Here is a 17,976-nt window from a genome sequence, read left to right as displayed (position 1 = left end):
ACAAAGAAAGAGAAACAGTCAAACAGGCGGCGTTTCCCTCCACTCTGATCCGATGTAATTAAGACCACAGTGGCCTCAAGAGCGGCTCGACCGCTTGAGTTTTAACGTTTCGAGCATGACTTTTTAATTTACGCCGATGAGATAATGAACCTTTATGGCCGACGATATAAGTATGAAAGTTTTCGCGGAACGTTCGACATTCTAGAGGAAATGACTTTGAGCTTCGTGGCTAGTAACTTGAAACTAGTGGCGTCAACGATCGAGATCATTTTCAGAGAGAATTTAATGAAAATGCCCGAGAGTCAGAGTGGAGAAGCAATGGAACCGGAATTTTAACATTGTCAAACGACGAATATTTTCATTTGAATGTGTAGCGTGTGGGGATTTAATTCGAATCATGGGATTGCAACGTGGCGCCTGCGATGATAGTAATCTTTAATGCGAATCGAACGAAGCTATTCGAGAGTTATCGTACCAAGTTGCTTGAAAGCGTAATTACAGCACAGACAGACTGACATATATGTATACGTAGTTTACTTTGAATATAGCAGCTGGGAATCGAATTCGAATCGGCTCTTCAATATGCATGCGAATCTTTATGCAGAAATGATTAACGTATGGATAAGCCTACTCGAATGTTACGTTAATGTCAAGGACGTGAAAGGTTATTTCGTGCATGACAATATACGGATACTGTTCTATGGTTAGGAAACTTTACGGTTAGCTCGTTGTTGCACGACGATTTCGGACCACTTGTCCGGTCCAAGCACTCGTTAAAGTGTCTCGAGCACGAGTAGTCTAAAACTGTTGGAATTAATCTATCTCGTTCGAAAATAACGTTACAACCTCGTTTCGGGAGTAGATTAAAAAAGAATAAAATACGATCGCTCTGGAGAGTTATATCATGCGAAACACGTGTATTCGGATACAACTATAAATCCCGATTAACGAACAACGATAAAAGAAAATATCGTTTGCCGACACAATGGTCGAGAAGCGTTACGTTTCGAGATTCAGGATAAAATATGATCGAAACGATTTCAACGTATTAGGTGCTGACACGAGTTCGTGCGACTCTCCAGCGATAAGGCAAACACGGTATTCACAGATAATTTCATCCGTTAACCCCGTTAGATCGGTTCATTTATTTTTATCTGCCGTCGCAAACGTGGAACGAGAGACGAAATAGTTAGGACGAGAAAGGACCGTCCGGCGAATAAGACACTCCAATTAATTGTAATTGCGTTCCCTTCATCGATCTTCTCGTCTCTCGATAACAACCGTCCACGCGCTGCGATATTCGTTTAACGTTGCCAGAAAGAACGAGTAATTACTTTCCCTGCACCCTTTTTTTCTTTTTCCTCCAATAGCCTATCGAAAATGATAAAATATCCGTGTCAACGTTGTATATAAATATACTCATCGTCGTTCGTCCCTGTTCTTTTCCATTTTTCTTCTTTTTCTTTTCGATATTCCAAATGACGCGTAAATCCGGTTATCGGCGAGAGTAATATACATATCGCTAATTACACGAACCGTTCGGCCGATATCTCGGTAATAACGCCGCGCGTCGTCTTATCGTTAACAGACGTTCGTAACGAACACGACAGAACCGGGACAAATCATTACGAGCGTTCCGCGAACGCGAGTTCTCGCGAACGCTGGCTACGGCAGTGGATTTCTTCGATAACTAACCAGCCGAGTTTAACTCTGAATGGATCCCCGTTGCATTCGAAGAGACACGCGTTTGAATCGTAGGTTCGCTTGGATAACAAACGGCCAAACGAAGAGCCAGCCTCCACGCGCGCATACAAAGCGCGACGAAGAGAAGGAACAGCGACGAGGAAGGTCGATATCGATGGGAAGGCTTAAACGCCAGCCGTCTCGTAATTAAAATAAAAACACGGCATTTGTATTCTGGCGCAAGAAGAAGCGGGACAGAAATAGAAGAGGAAGAGACAGAGAGACGTATCATTAGTAGTCTAACGACTTCGCCGGTGACTGGCATGCCTTTTCCTCGCCAGTGAAAATCACGTTGGAGAATTGAACGACCTATGATGCGTTTACTGCTCCTTTTTATTCATCCTTTATTCTTATTTTTATTTCTCCTTTTCTTCTTCTTTATTCTTACGCGTGTCTCGAACCGGGTTATAGTCCCGAACGAGCCATTCTTTCGTTTACACGAGAGCAAAAGGGAAGAGATAAAAAGGCTATACAGTGGGATCGAGTAACTCGCTCTCTCCATCGAACTGGTCTCGGGCGTGGAAAAGGAGATAGATGATTCGAAGGGTATCCGAACCGACGCGACGTCTGAGCGCGACGAAGCTTTTGTAGCGGTCGAAGAATGAATTTGTCAACGTCCGTTTCCTTGAAATCCTTTGATGCAAATAGACTCTCGGCCGACAAAGGAATATAACGCGCGGGAAAATGGAAAGCTCGAGGTGGTTCCGGTGATAAAGAGTAATAGCTTTCGGTGCGCGTGTCAAGAACGCGATATCGTGCAATCGAATTCTCGATCTCGATGATTATCGAGCGTGTAAAGCTTTCGCGTAACGCTCCGGACCGATAGCGGTGAACGTTAATATAATTTACGAAGTTCTAACAGCGATTAATATCTAAAATCGTGTTTCCTGTCATGCTTTTCAGCAGTTTCTGCAGAAACTGTTCCGCCGTTTAATTTGCCATTTAAGTCCTCTATCAAACTTGTAACGTTTCGACGCTTGTTTAGTTAGAAGTTTAAAAGCTGCGAAACTCGAATATCTAAATCCGAATATTTCAAGTTTCTTAATTTTCAATTTAGAAAGCTCGAGTTTCGAAATCCATTTCGTAGTTGCGTCGATCATATAGATTGCTAACGATCGACCCACGCAGTCCCAAATCTTTTCGATCCAAAGATTCGACAGTCGGCCATTCGTCGTTAGCCTTGAACTATTTAGAAGGAAATATTCGCAATTAATTGCGTGAAAAACGCGATATCATATCGTATCGTTAACTTGTGTGCGAGGCATAGGAGAACCAGAAATGGAATACCATCGCGAACAACCGATTTAACCTTTGTCTCGCCTTAGGCACTCGTACGTAATTCCTCGCGATCAATCGCAAAGTCTCGACCATCCATTCGTCCATATAAGTCCCTCTATCGAACTTGATCTACTACTTTCCAACAATCCTTTCGTCCGTTACTTTCTTGCACTTAAACGAACAATACGCGAAAAGAATACATTGGAGCCTGGTTCACCATGTAGAGCAAACATTTACTGAATCCAACTGGACTATCCACAGATGGTAAAAGTTTCACCTTTGCCTCGGAATAACGGTACTAGAATCACTATATCCGTACTATCCAAAGCAACTGCCTGCCCAACCTTATTTCGAACTATTATCTCTTGTTATTTCAACTCTTTGATCGTGTAATAAAATGAACGACGAACTGGCAACATCTCTTTGTCTTTGACGACGTAGTATAAATTTGAAAACTTTTGTAAAAAAAAAAAAAGAAAATAGGAGGTATAATATCTTGCGGAGTATTTTTTTTTCTTTCTTTCTTCCTTTTTACTTACCGAGTTTTAATCGAATTTTACCGCCGAAGCGTGTTAAAACATTATCAAATAAAGAAGGCTCTGCGATTCATCGAACGCGACAAATCATCCTTCTTGTCCGACTTGCTAAAAGCGTCTGGTGACTCATTATAAACGATCACAGTCGACTACATAAACCAATAGAGAAAAATATTTGAACAACTTTCGCTGAAGCAATAATCCTGTACTCGCGCAGAACCAGTCCTCTTAAATCGATGCGTGTTCGCATCCTTGCGATAACGTTACGATCAACCAGTTATTATCAAAAACTAACAAACTGCCACTTAACATTGATAGATTAGAGAAGTACGCAGAACGGTTTTTTTTTTCTTTTTTTCTTTTTTTTTTTCGTTTTATATTCTCGCGTACGATTATCCTTCTTTAGCGTTATACTCGCGTGAGACAAGCAGACTAAGCAAGATAAAGTACAGAGGAACGTTATCGCAGCTGGGACCGGTAAACCAAAATAAAACCTGCATCACTGTTTCGCATACCATTAGCTAATCCCTATTTATAAAATATTATGTTCACTCAAGTATGTACACGTGTGTATATCATGATCTAGGCTAGAATGAAAGAGACGACGAGGAAGGAAGAGAGAAAGAAAAAGAGAGAGAGAGAGAGAGAGATAGTTGTTCACATATGCGTAGCACGCGTAAAGCATACGTGGATGGTTAAAACGGCACGCATGAACGAAAGTATAGCGACTAAAAATACCCGAAACGGTCGAGATAAGTTCCAAGTCCTAAAACCGATGGCGTCTGGTGGGCGGTTTATTAATGGAGTCGGATTACTAGAAATCAAAATTGCCGTAGGCGTAAGCCCTGTGCGGGTGCACGCGGTTGATCACCGTTGAAATCGTGGACCAAAGGATTTGGAGACTTTGTCACGGTTAGGACAAAAATTGTAGGTTCTTTTGTGTTAAAGTCTAATTTAAAAATTACTGATTTATGGATACGGATATATATATATATTATTATTATTCGGTAATATTCGTACGATAGATAATCAAAAGTATTCGATAATTAAACGTTGGAACGAGATGCATCACGACGACGCCTGCTCGCATCAGGCCAATTGTAGGATATGCGATTGAATTCCATCCGATAAGTTCGCATTCCGTTATAGCGTATCGCGTTGCTCCTATTGGAACCTTCGCTTTCGCGTGTTTTACATGCGTCGATGATACAAAAACTTTGTAAATTGTAAAGAGGATAATATTCTCTTGAAAAGAAGAAAATTTGTTTCTATTCACGGAACAAGAAACTTCTGCTTAAGGTACTCGTAAAATATTCGAATCTACTTAATCAGAGTTTGATTGTACTTGAAAGTACCACTTATACTTCTTAAACTACTTATGACGTATCTTAACGAGGTTCGAGTCTTCTTAAAATATTATTCTTCCTTTCAGAGTCCTCGCGAGATATACGAAACTTGCCAGTCAACGATCTTCGCGTTATTCTTAATCTCGTCTTTAGCCAAAACTACAGAAACAATATTTAGCGTTATAAATAGAAAGAACTATTTTTCAATGAGATTTCTTCACTTTCGAACGATCCTTAACGTTTGTACGTTACATAATTTCTCGATCAATAAGTCATGCAAACTTTATCAAGGAAATGTAGATAAAAAAAAAAAATAAAAAAAGACGTATCTTTGCGATATCGAAACACGAATACGTCGTCGTATATCCAAAATGTATTCTTACATAATTTTGCAACGTCAACGGCGTACGTTTTTCCGATATTCGCAACGTAGTTTATTTGAACGATCTTGATCTCGTTTATCATTCAACCTTTCTCTCTTTAGTGCTTGCAAATAAACCGATGCTCGTAAATCCTGCGTCGAGACGGACTACTCTTCAACGGGTCCGGCCTATTAAAATTCCAGGACAACAGCTGAATAGAGGATGTTAATGGACCTCGGTTTCATCCCCTTTTACAGTTTCAACGAATCTACTTAGAATGATAATAAATACAGTCGCTCGTGAGCCGGCCTTCAGCGACCCGTGCTCAGAACCCTTTCGAACATCCCCGGGTTCTTATTCTCGTGAGATTTTACGTGTGGTCGAAAACAATTCACGATAATTGAAACGATCGTGTACACGATGGAAAACAAGGCTGTATCGCCACCTGTTAACTGTATCGATAATTCTTAATAAACAATTTTTGAGACAAAACTTGCCAAGATTTGTAGGCGAACGTTGTTTTAAAGTCGCGGGTTTTACTTCGAAACTTTCAGACGTTGGTCTAAGTTTTACTTCTTTTCAATTTCGAATAAAAGAATTATAAAATAATTATATTACATGTCGTTGAATTATATTGTATATAATTATAATACAGACATATATATATTGTAATCTGCGATTTGTAGAAATCGTCAAAAAAAAAAATTGTAATTTATAGGTTGCGAACGTAGTAAAAAGTAAAATCTAACATTCCGATCGACCTGATAGATCAAAAAGTAGACGGGACAGCCGGCGTGTCTGCGAAAATTCTAACCGTAGCTGTTTAAATTCCTGTAGCAGCAGGTAGGAACATAGGCGAGGTATTCGGCGATAAATAAAACGGAAGGATTGAAAAGAGCCCGGCTTCTAGATCTCGGATCGAGCCGAAGAATTACGAGGCACAGATCCACCGTCGTTCGCTCTAAATACGAATTGGGAACGCCGAAATCGTGCCTCGGACTATACTACGTTTCTGCTCTGAAATAAACGCGAGATCATCGACATCCGACAACGTAGAGGTATTAAAATAATCGCGTTTCTTTGGAATTCTCATATCCGATGATTTATCGTCGATGCTTCGTTGCAACAATTACCGAGAATAACCGAACAATCTGTGGTTACTCGGAATAATTAAACGATCCCTGCTCGAAATAGACGAACACATTTTCGCAGAAATAACATAAAATTATACGATGACTACGTTCGAATTTGTAGAAGGAAAGATGATACGTTGCACAACAATAACGGAAATTTCGTAAAATTCCGATTATCTGGTGGCTGGTTGGTTGGTTGGTTGGTTAAGAAGTCAAGGACAATTACGGGACAAGATTCTGGTTATCCGATGTCGCAACAGGATGTTCCTTTAACGATTTGTCCATGTGCTTTCCCTCGTTCCGGCAAATCTCTCTCGACGAGGTTGTAATCGACGATTAATCATTCGCTAATTTTGCCGCTGAACCACGTCGTACTTAAGAGCGCGTTTAACGAGCGGAAAGATAAGATTCTTATGTAAATACGTAGCGCAAGAACAGTGTTATCGTGTCTCTTTATTCAAGAGCTGGGAAAAAAAGCATGGCGGATGCCTCGTTTCCGACGATTTCTCGTTGCGCAACGCGAAACGGAATCGATCTAATTTTAAACGAAAACAACGAAACCTTGAATGCATAATTCCAACGTTCGGTTCTATAGCGACTTGTAAGGTCTATCGGTCTCTCTATCAATACGTACGCATACGCCAGCTTGGCGAGTGAAACGTTAAAGAAAATATCGAAAGCATCGATGCAAAGATAGAGGTGAGAACGTATAACATTGGGATCGTTTTCTAGGTAAAAAATTCCTCGCTCGGAACGTGTCTGCGCCTTGGTCTACCAGCTGAAATCACGAAACCTTCTTTTCCGTGAAAAAAGGCACGACAATCTGGCGTCAAGGTATCGCGTTCCTCTCGGCTACGCGAGTGGGCGACGCAGGTATACCGATTAATTCTTCTTGGTCTTCTTTTTCGCTTCCTCTCTCGTTAGATCTTGGAAAATCCTGACGAACTACCGAGAAACTTCTGAGAAACTGCCGAGAAGCTTGGAAGATCTTTTCTCGAAAAACTTGTCGGCCAAAAGCGTTTTCTCATGCGGGTTGACCTTTCTCGCGTCGCACCTCTCCCCATCGTCGGTCCAATAAAACTTAATTAGTTAATTACTCGGATAAACCCGGATCAACGTGACGCAATCTTTGATAAGAGTCCATGTGCCACTTACACGAACATCGCTGACCCTGTTAGTCTCCGATGATCGCGTATTCAAATCGGCGCTACGATACAAGATTTAAGGAAACTACACACGAGTGACCGATATAACACGTACATATACGCGTATCTTGACCCGTGTACACGGACGTAACTGGTCAATGTTTTTTTCCGCCCTCGTTGCGTATAGGTTATTACAGTTCTAAGCAAATAGACTGCGACTACTACAAACCATTCTCAACGGTTTTCTCTCTCTCTCTCTCTCTCTCTCTCTCTCTCTTTCCGAATTACGAAATTACACCTTTCGTGAGGTATACGCAGTCTGGAATTCGAGAATTACAAAACACGCTCGTTAGCATCAGGAAGGAGAAGAAGAGACGGACTTCGTCGAGCAACCTTATCGCGTCTTTTATACGATTTGTATTAATTCTACGCTTTCAGTTCTATCACATGCTAAGAAAAAAAAAATGAAATACAAGGAAACGACGATCCTTGCAGCATCTCGTACATTGCGCATTGCAAAACGTATTCCGTAGTGTGCGGAGATCACACAACGAAAACAAATGTTTTCCTTTTTCTACTAGGTATAAGAGAAAAAGACGGAAGAGAAAACTAAGAACTTGGAATAATACGGTAGGAACGAGCAAGAAATATATAGTACGGCTGCATTATAATCAACGCATTACTAACACGGTCACGTATAATGGCAAACCGTTGAAGTATAACTGACAATGAGCAATTTCACCGTGACACGAGCTACCAACTGGTACACGATCTTCCACGATAATTTCTATCGTTATCTAACCACGATCGCTGATGGTACACGTGCGAAGAAACACGCGTTTCTTCGATTTCAAGCTGTTGTTGGCTCGGTTCGTGGATACACGATAAAAGGGAAAACCTCGAACGCCCACCGTCAGATTTCTCCACAGTCGTGTATACAGACAATGTCCGGACGGTATTTTAAAATACTGTGGCAAACATTATCGACGCTTATCTCGAGGACCATTGAACTCTGATTTTATCAAGAAAGGATTTCTACGTGTTACGCGTCCAACGTTTCGACGAGTATTAGAAAAAAAGAAAAAAGATAGGAAAGAAGAGAAAAAGTAGAACATCATTGATGGAATATACGTATTTTCTTTGTAACGCTTTTAGTGCTATTTAACTTAGTAATATCGTTTGAGAACATGTCGTCGGATTGTTCTCGTAGAATAAGCTCGAATAGCAGATAACTGCAGTTCTAATTCACGACGATGATTTCGGATTTAATGAATCCAGATCGACTTAATCGATCAATTCGGTGAAACGATATAATGTTCTTTAAAGTGATCCATCTTACCTACAACAATAAAACCGAGAGGTACATCCGTAGTTATTTATACAAATACTATACTATAACAATTACACATTCTCAAAGAGATGATCGACTGTACAAATATGCGAGTACCTGTAACGTTCGATCTGTTAAAATATTTAAATCAGATTTATCTATCGTTACGATATCGCACATTTAAATGTTCTCGCTAAGCGATTATTCGATTCACGATGAATTAAATTCATTGCTTAAATATTTAAGTTATTAAAACGAAGACTCGGTTTCTGCCGGGATTACCCTATATTATTCGATATCAATGTCTCGACCGGACATTCCAAGTAGAACCTCCGTATCTTATTCTTCCGTTTGAAATCTACGTCACGTACGAAACGAGTTGGTCCGAGAACTTCTTATTGGGGATAAGAAGAAGCCGCTCCTATTATTAAGGAATAAATGGAACATCCTTCGGGAGATTGGTAGCCCATCTTTTCGACCGTGAGCGAGTTACCAGAAATCTGTGAATGCCACGCTGGACACGGGGCAACCGGCAACCGTCTCTCCGCCATCCCACTATCCCGACCATCTGCCTCCGGTCATTCTCCTACCTGAAACTTGTGTTCACCTGGCGTCTCTCCCACCTACCCCCTGTGATACTTTCGTTTATCTTATTTTTCGGGCCATTCAGCAACCTCTCTGCCAACTACTACCACCGGTTCTTTGGGGATCAAAAGAGGCTACTGCCTTCGCAAGATACCGGAGCCTCTCCCGCATATTTTTCTCAATGGAATTTGCCAACAGCTGGACAATTCCACGCAAGAAACAGACCTCCACGCTCGTCGATCTTCGCGGACTTACGCGAAACGATCCCTAATTACGAGTTAGCGCAGCGATACTCTTATCTGAATGGTTTCTCTAGTTCGATGTTCGCTAGGTGTACATGAAACGCTGTAAGAAACGTATACTGTGTGAAATAATGTGGAACACCGATGTAAAAATGGTAAGTTTCGAGGTCTAAAAATGAGACACTCTACCGACCGTAAATATCGAAACGCATATTCGTTACATATACCGAAGAAACTAACAAATTTTACTTTATTTAGTATTTCACGTCGAAAGGAACATGCGATACGAATTTACTTGCCCACAAAAATTTTATTTGACGTACAACTTTCCCAAATGAGGAATTTTGTCGCCAAAAGCGCTTTTACTTTATCAGTTTAGGTAGCAATATATTTTAATGTTCAAAGTGGTCTTTTTAATCAAAGTTTAATTTTAATTATAACTTTGTGAAATTATCGATTCTGTCGCTTGTACCACTATTCGTCGATTAGTCGAGATCGTTCGTTTTAACAAGTTCATTACTTGTTTCAATGGCATTCGATACTCGGGCATCGCAAAGTGAACTATGCTGTTCCTATAGTAAACTCCATTTCTCGCGCGTTCGCCATGTAAATAAATGCATGCCAATCGAGCGTTAAATGTACACGCTCGAATATGCACAGGAATGTAGTTTACGCGGAATGTTAATGAAACAATTAACTAACGTTTGCTGGCAAGCCTGGCCCTGGAATCGAGGGATAATTTCAACGTTACGAATCCCAGATGTTTGAAAGAGTGAAACACGCCGTGACTATTTATCGTACAAGGATTTATTACTCTTCTGAACGTTAGTTCCTTAGAGTCCGAATACGTATAGATATTTGCTTGCCAACGCTATAGAGAGCCTGTTCGTTAAGTGAAAAAGCTCGAACTCGTCAGACGCTCTATCTACTCGGGAAACTTATTTCAAACGTGCTGCATCCCATCGATAGAATAGAATACGCGATGTTGTTAATATATAAAACATTTACAATCTAACATCTCGTGTGGCCAGCTATACCATTGTATAGCAAAGGTCGTGTATATTTTAATAGAAAAGAGAGAGCGTCTGATCTGAAGAGTCGTTTTAACCAGTACCGTAACACGTGATCTATAATAAGATACTTGTTATTGCAAGCCCTTTCTAAAATTTAGTATTCCGATAACGTATGATTCGACTTAATTGGCGTTTAATATTATTGAATTAAATTATTAAACGAAAATAATTATCAATTGATAAATATTTCAAATCGCTTTGAATGTTGTAAGATTAGGCATCTTACGCGATAATGTGCATTTTATCGATATTCCATTAATATTGTACAATAATATTCAATCGATATTCTATCTCCTAGGACGAAATAAATGATATACCTTTGCAATTAAACTTATCACATAGGACGTATGCTTAATAGTGGCCACCGATTATCATCGCAGATTGTCTGTTACGATAACCGTACATTACACGCATTTTTTACAAAACACCCAATCGTATTACTATTCTGCCATAAGTATCTTAAGTCTCCAATTGATATTTCCTCTCACGTGGCAATTTATTTCAATATTGCACAGCTGGTTGTAGGTAGTGAATTAAGTTGAACGGCGTGGTGAGCAACGTATGGACGAAATTAGATTGCAAAGGTCTGCTTATCGCGTGTTTCGTACATTCGACCATCGAATTATAGAATTATGAAACAGCAAACAGGCTGACGCAGAGTATCAAAGTACTCTCGACATCGTCAACATGGCAAATTGAAAGTGTACGCAATTACCGGTTTATCGAGCAACGGGCGCGCTTCTGGCTAAACTGGCGCACAAGGAAGAGTAATTAAGCTTTTTTAAGATACAGTAATTGTTCCTTCCGCAACGAACGATCGCTCGACCGATGCTCGTCCATGCTGCCCCGCAATGGTAACTATTGTTGCAATTGCTTATACGGAGCGGACGGTGAGGTAACTGTTAGTTAGCCGTGATGCATGCGAAATTATCATGCGCGTCGTCTCGACCCTAGAACTTTAAGATCTCCTAGCACGATCTACTCAGCACCCACGCCAACGCGCACGCTCTGTTCGCCAGGCGTTAAATCTAGATTTAATTAACTTAATGGAATCCTTGAATAGACGCAGAGGACGCGTGTTCGCCGCGTGAAACAACAAGGACGAGCATCACTTCAATCAAGTTTTACAGTAAAAAAAACTATTTCATGAATATGTACATAACGTATGCCATTGATCGAATTTAAATGTTCGTCCCGATAAATTGGAACAACCAGGATGAATTTTATCCTTAAAAGGTTGGTGGTCGTGTTCGTTAACGATGCTCTTATGAAATAAAAATAAAAAAAATGAAGAGGAAAACTCACCCTGCGCGGCAAAGAGTATCACCAATAGACCAAGAAATCGCAGTGGTAACATGTTTTCCCGTCTTTGTTTCGAAAACACTGTCAACAAACGACACAATTGGCACTACAGTCGTCGTTTGGCTTGAAACTTAATTGTCGACTTGAGAAACGTACGTATACGAGTGGACGGTATTTTCGCAAGGATGATCGTTCAACTGAATAAAGAACCGAACGTATCCACCGATACGAGGTGGATACCGAATACAAACTGAGAGAACGAGCGCGCGTGGTATCCGAAGAGCGGCGACGGAACCGGGCCCCCGGCTTTTTACAGGGACCTGCGCCGACCGGTTGCGCACTCAGCGCCGTACAAACTCGACACGCGCCTCAACTCCTGTAGGAATAAACTTACACGCCTACGATGTATGACTGTGTACGTGCACCGATGGCTTTGTGGAAGCGCGCGCCTATACAAAACTGAGTATGTATTCAATGGCGCAATGTCGAGTGAACATTGCGTAAAAATTTTTTTTTATTTTATTATAACAAACGATAACGTCGAGAAATTGACCAGCATATCGCCACCGTTCTATAGAATATACAGCAGATAGGAATGATTTCTCCAAAGAAAATTGAAAGAAGAAGTTGTCTCGATCTAAAAATACTAAAAAGGCGCCAGGTATACACGTATGTTCTTTATCTTCCTTCCTCGTCGCTGATATTTTTCAGAACAATTTCAAGTCACATTGCGCGTAAGGTTTCGTATCGGTTGATAAGAAACACAGATATGTTTCAATTTGAAATTTAAATTTGAATTTTAAATGCCAAAAGTTATATAGGATGGGAGAACAGGAAGCGCATCTATATTTTATAGGAAATCGCGACTGAGCATAAATCAATGTGCGCAGACGGATAAAAGCAAGAATACGTATCGAATATCGAATTTATCTGTGTACGGAGTTCCGAACGCATAAAGTATCGGCTCACACGCACGTATATGTACGCGCGTGAGAAGCATGTATTTGCACGTTACTTTCGTCGAGCGCTTACCTCTTTCGATTCATCCATTCACTTTGTCATTGTGCATAAGACGAATGGCAAAGAGCATTCACTTCTTCGCATTCCTTTTTTATCTCTAAACGAAGTAAAAAATTATATTAGGTATCGATCGATACATTAATCAAATAATATCAGTGTATATAGTTGTTTCTATACGTTGACTCATCTCGTTTAAAGAGAATTATCATTATACCGAATTTAGTAATTCCTTTATAAAAATGAAACTAACTTGCATGTAGATTCGTAGAAAGACTGTAATCATTGCGGTTACGAGAGTGAACGTAAAAATAATTCCGAATAATGTTGCGTGGATTATTAACCAAATGACTCATACCAGTACAAAAAATTGCGATGATGTCATTTGTAAGATATATTTACATACACATATGTATGATTTGAACTTAAGCGTTTAAATGCAAATTAGCGAACAATTTGAAGTGATCAATATTTTTTTTCGTGAAATTATTAAAGGATTAACGACATTCCTAAAAACAAAAGTGTAAATATTTTAATAATTTTTACACATGACTATATTCATTTTCATGATTTAGTCATATATATTTCACGTAGAACTCTAAAGAGATCTTCGGCAACGGGAAGAAACATTTGAATTTTAAATTATTGATAACACGGTAAAAAGAGAAAATATTTGAACTTTATATGCACTGCCCTTGAGTAGACGCCTAACACGTTTCATTTCCCTTTCCCGTGATAATAAACAAAGCCCTTATTTTACCTCACGCGTACAACTATCTCTCTGGGTACATACCTCGTGAAAGCGTACCTGTAAACTTATATCATAACTTTGATACCTAAGTTTTATTTCTAATGTTATTTATACAGAGCATTCATTTGTCTAACTTTCAAAATTCATGATAATCAAAGATATTGGTTTACTTCGTGCGAATTACAAGGTATCCCACAACAATATTTTATTTTTCTCAAGTTCCCAGTGTAGCCATCTCGCGATGATATTGCGAAGCTGGAACATAGAAGATTTATATAATGACCTACGATACGGGTTGTCAAGTGTATAAAAAAAACAAATTTAATATCTCGTAATAAGGAAATATTTTTGTCGTGATTGTGGATACGTTAATGTAAATAGAAAAATACATATAAAAGAGTAATCATAAACATTTTCCGGTGTAACCGGAACCGTGGATTTTCATTGGCAAAGGATGGTGTCTGATTGGTTGATTTTGAAACGGATTGAAGTGCCGCTAAGAAATCCGGATGCGTTGCCGAACGCGAAGGGACAAAGGACGCTGTCGTACGCAGGCAGATAGACGCCATATTCATTTGTCAACGGACGTCAAGGTGTGATCATCGGAAAGAAGCACAGTTACTTCGGAAAAAAGTATCAAGATAGTATAATAGTGGTTTCATTGAATAATCATTACAAGTTAACGTGTATTTAGAACGATATGGCGTCCTCGGAATTACGAAAACGCAAGATGGAAGAATATGAAATGCAGCTGTTTAGCTTTCATTCAAGAGCCGTGTACGCTACTTGTAAGGCGCCGCCGTTTTCAGTTTCTCTTGAATGTTTTTCAGATTTTACAGCATTCTGATTGTGTATAACCACATGTTCCAGTCGTTGGACGGGTGCACTCTAGTATCATGTAGATTTGATCATGACTAGAGTCACACTCGTCCATTGCTTGGAATACTTTCACCGGCCCCTACGGACTAAGTTAATCATAAAGACGACTAACGCTTCACTTTTTTTTCTTTTCTCTCGTTTCTTCTCTTATTCTTTTCGCTTCTTTCTCCTTCTCATCTCTCACACTTCAAAATCAGAGAGCAAACAAGTAAAAATTGACCTTGAGCCGATATACGTATCAAATTCCAGTTGCATTTTTTAAATTTTGCTTTGTATTAATTTTGTTTCATTCAAATGTCTGAATAAAGTGTAAAAAATATATGTAATAAATGACTTAATACAAATGATTATATTATATATTTAACAAGTATTTTAATTTATTTCTGTTAAAAGTCATTTTTAAAGTTTGTTCATAGATTTCTAGTATTATTTAGTAATGCAGTAAGAAGGTTGATAGAGTATAAATGTAGAAGTATTTTCAATTGTTTTTTTTTTTATAGTGAAAAGTATTGTAAGTGAAAGGATTCTTAGCACGATTGAGAAGATGTGTCAAACAATTGAAAAAACATACAAATTAAATTCTGAGAATCTAACAGTACTTAAAACAAATCAAAAGAATTTAGAAACAACATATTTTAAAGGAGCAATGCCACATTTAAAAAATATCGAGGTAATTACGTTGACCAGAGGTATATCAACAAAATATTTCTTCTAGTACATGTAAAGTATATATATATCACATATGACTCTTCTGTTTAGAATATTGTAAATAAATATGTTGCTGTTCCAAGTAACGTTTTATTGGAAGAGGACAAGTACCAAAGGATACAGTATAATGATACAGAATTTGAAAATATAAATCAAAGATTAGAAGATTTACAGCAAAGAGCAAAAAATGTATGTATCGAGTATTTTTTAAATATAATATAAATTTTATGCTATTATAGAGATAACAAGTAAAGTCCAACTTCCTATGAACGTTATAGGCTACTATTTTGAATACTGTATTGAAAGAAGAGCTACAGACTTTAGATCAATTTCCAATTTCTGAAGAAAGTGTAAATAAGATGTGTAATGTAGTAGAAAATCTGACATGCTCCGACGTAAATGAAAATATATATCAGTTACTGGAAGATTATAAACAATTTTCCACAAGCCTGTTTGATACAACGCAAATTACAACAAAAATAAAATACAACACGGTAGATAATCTTAAATGCAAAGAATTTGATTTAAGTACTTTATGAATTGAAGTAATGGTAACAATATAAAAATTAATTATTTGTCCTAGATGTTTCATGTAGAACAAAATCATGTAAATAATATTTAAGTAGATAAACTGATATTCTATAAATTTTATATTTGTATATTTTGTATTTTTTAAAATATTTTTATAAATAAATTGACTTATAACTTTTTTAATTAATTATATAGCTATCATATCATTACATAAAAATGTTTGTAAGAAGGAGGATTAAAAAATTAGTCCTGTAATAAAATTAAAAATTCACAGCACTTGAACAAACATCTACCAAAAATGTTGGATTCTTTTATATTGGAACAAGGTATTTACCTTTCATACATTACTTTCATTTGATATATTTATTACGATTAATCTAAGATACAAATTTCAAATTATCTGCTAGCAGCTAAGAGAATACAGAACGTAACGGAAATATAATATAATAAGAATTAGCATAATTAGATAAACAAAATATACGTCATAAATGAATAAAGCATAACTTAAAATTAATAAGTTGCAACATAAAAAATATAAATTTTCTTCATAATATTTTGTGTGATAATTTCAGTTAACAAAAATATACAAGATAATTAGAAATTCAGAAAAATTTAATAATTATAGGTACGCCGTTTCGTTAATCTGCCGTTGACTCGTTTTACTTCCAGCGTAAGATCACTTACACCTACACCCTATATCCTACACCTTACAGCTTTACACTTTACACGGTAATGGCTCCCTCCCTCTTAGGTATACGAAGAAGGAATATACTACACCAACCAACAACCCACAGTTAGGCTTGTTTCACAAAAGCAATGAGAGTCTCATGACGGCCATGACTGTCATGACGCACAACGAAACAGGAATCTTTTTTGTGTTCACTGTGGGTTCTTATTCTTACATGTTCGTGTATAAACTGGCATTCCCGGTTTTAACGTAGCTTCTTCCTTCCTGCTGGTAGTCGTATATTCAGTCCCTACGTATTCGTGTAGAAAAGACTTTAAAGTACACTAAAGCGTAACGCTTCCCCTCTTAAAACATTCCGAGGCACTTTATAATAAAGATATTCGCTTCGGCGCTTAACAAGGATTTATACCAACATCATTGCACGATCCATTGAATATAATAGAACAAAGTAAAGTGTGCTATTATAATTTTTTATTTCATTAAATAATTATAGAAGAGTAATAAAATTATTAAATATTAGTATATCTTATATATTAGAGGTTTTTCTCTAAAATAATAATTTTTATTATTTTTAACCATAAGAAATATAAATAAAATGTTTAGGTAAAAACCATATATAACGATGCATAGTTATTTTAAAAACAAAATAAAATATTTAGAAGGTGTAAAAAAAAACATTTTTTAAATATTGTGTTATATACATATATAACATAATCTTTATTTATATTCTGCGAATATTATACTATAATATATTAAAATAAAATATAAAACATACTGTATTTGTATTGGCAATTATAGATAAGTTTAGTATTATAAATTTTTATTTAATCTTGAATTAAATATTAATTTATATATATAATAAAATGAACATTACGCACTTTTTAATAATTTAATTATCTGTTGAATATGTGCTACATTTTAAATGAAGACACAAAGGCCAAAGATACAATGTGTCAATCACAATTTGATTGATGCTATCACAAAAATGTAAAGTTATATTAGTACGTAATTATCTACATAATAAATGATGAAGAATATCAGAATGCATGTTACGAATATCTTTATCGGATGTTAAAGAATGGCAAAGAACAACAACCAATAACTTTAATGTACCACTTAAATTTTTCAGTAATAATTTTTCATTTTATTTTATACATTATCTTCTGTGAACTTTTTTACATTTGAATAAAATTCATGCTTATTTTTTTCGTAAAATATCTGCTATGTAATAGCGTAAACAGTAGTTTAAATATTTGAAAATCTCTAGTATTTTTTTAGTGAAAAATCGATCACAAGAGGAACGAACCAATAGTATCGAGGTATGTTT

The 17,976-nt window shown here is 37.4% G+C and overlaps 2 protein-coding genes across 3 annotated transcripts in view; one reads left to right on the top strand and one right to left on the bottom strand.

The window, feature by feature from the left end:
* The window catches only part of LOC117234800 (neurotrimin-like), a 66,285-nt gene extending 53,896 nt beyond the window's left edge, over positions 1-12,389 (bottom strand). The window contains exon 1 of the mRNA XM_033496340.1: positions 12,079-12,389. Within this exon, the coding sequence (XP_033352231.1) occupies positions 12,079-12,130 (52 nt within the window). The 5' untranslated portion in view covers positions 12,131-12,389. The remainder of the gene's footprint in view (positions 1-12,078) is intronic.
* A 1,985-nt stretch (positions 12,390-14,374) lies between these two features.
* Positions 14,375-16,081, top strand: LOC117234812 (protein MIS12 homolog). Of its 2 annotated transcripts, none has more exons than XM_033496364.1 (4): positions 14,375-14,620; positions 15,223-15,392; positions 15,482-15,619; positions 15,709-16,081. In XM_033496364.1, exons 1-4 carry the CDS (start codon positions 14,584-14,586, stop codon positions 15,967-15,969), a joined length of 606 nt encoding a protein of 201 aa, XP_033352255.1. In that variant the 5' UTR covers positions 14,375-14,583; the 3' UTR covers positions 15,970-16,081. The 2 variants fall into 2 exon arrangements, with proteins under 2 accessions (XP_033352255.1, XP_033352254.1); XM_033496363.1 differs by having other exon boundaries at positions 14,377-14,631.
* Positions 16,082-17,976: the final 1,895 nt, after the last annotated feature.

Source organism: Bombus vosnesenskii, unplaced genomic scaffold, assembly GCF_011952255.1.
Source record: "Bombus vosnesenskii isolate JDL3184/JDL3185 unplaced genomic scaffold, Bvos_JDL3184-5_v1.1 scf7180000013309, whole genome shotgun sequence".
Taxonomy (NCBI): Eukaryota; Metazoa; Arthropoda; class Insecta; order Hymenoptera; family Apidae; genus Bombus; species Bombus vosnesenskii.
Note: the sequence above shows the minus strand (reverse complement) of the source record. Positions and strands in the feature narration are given on the sequence as shown.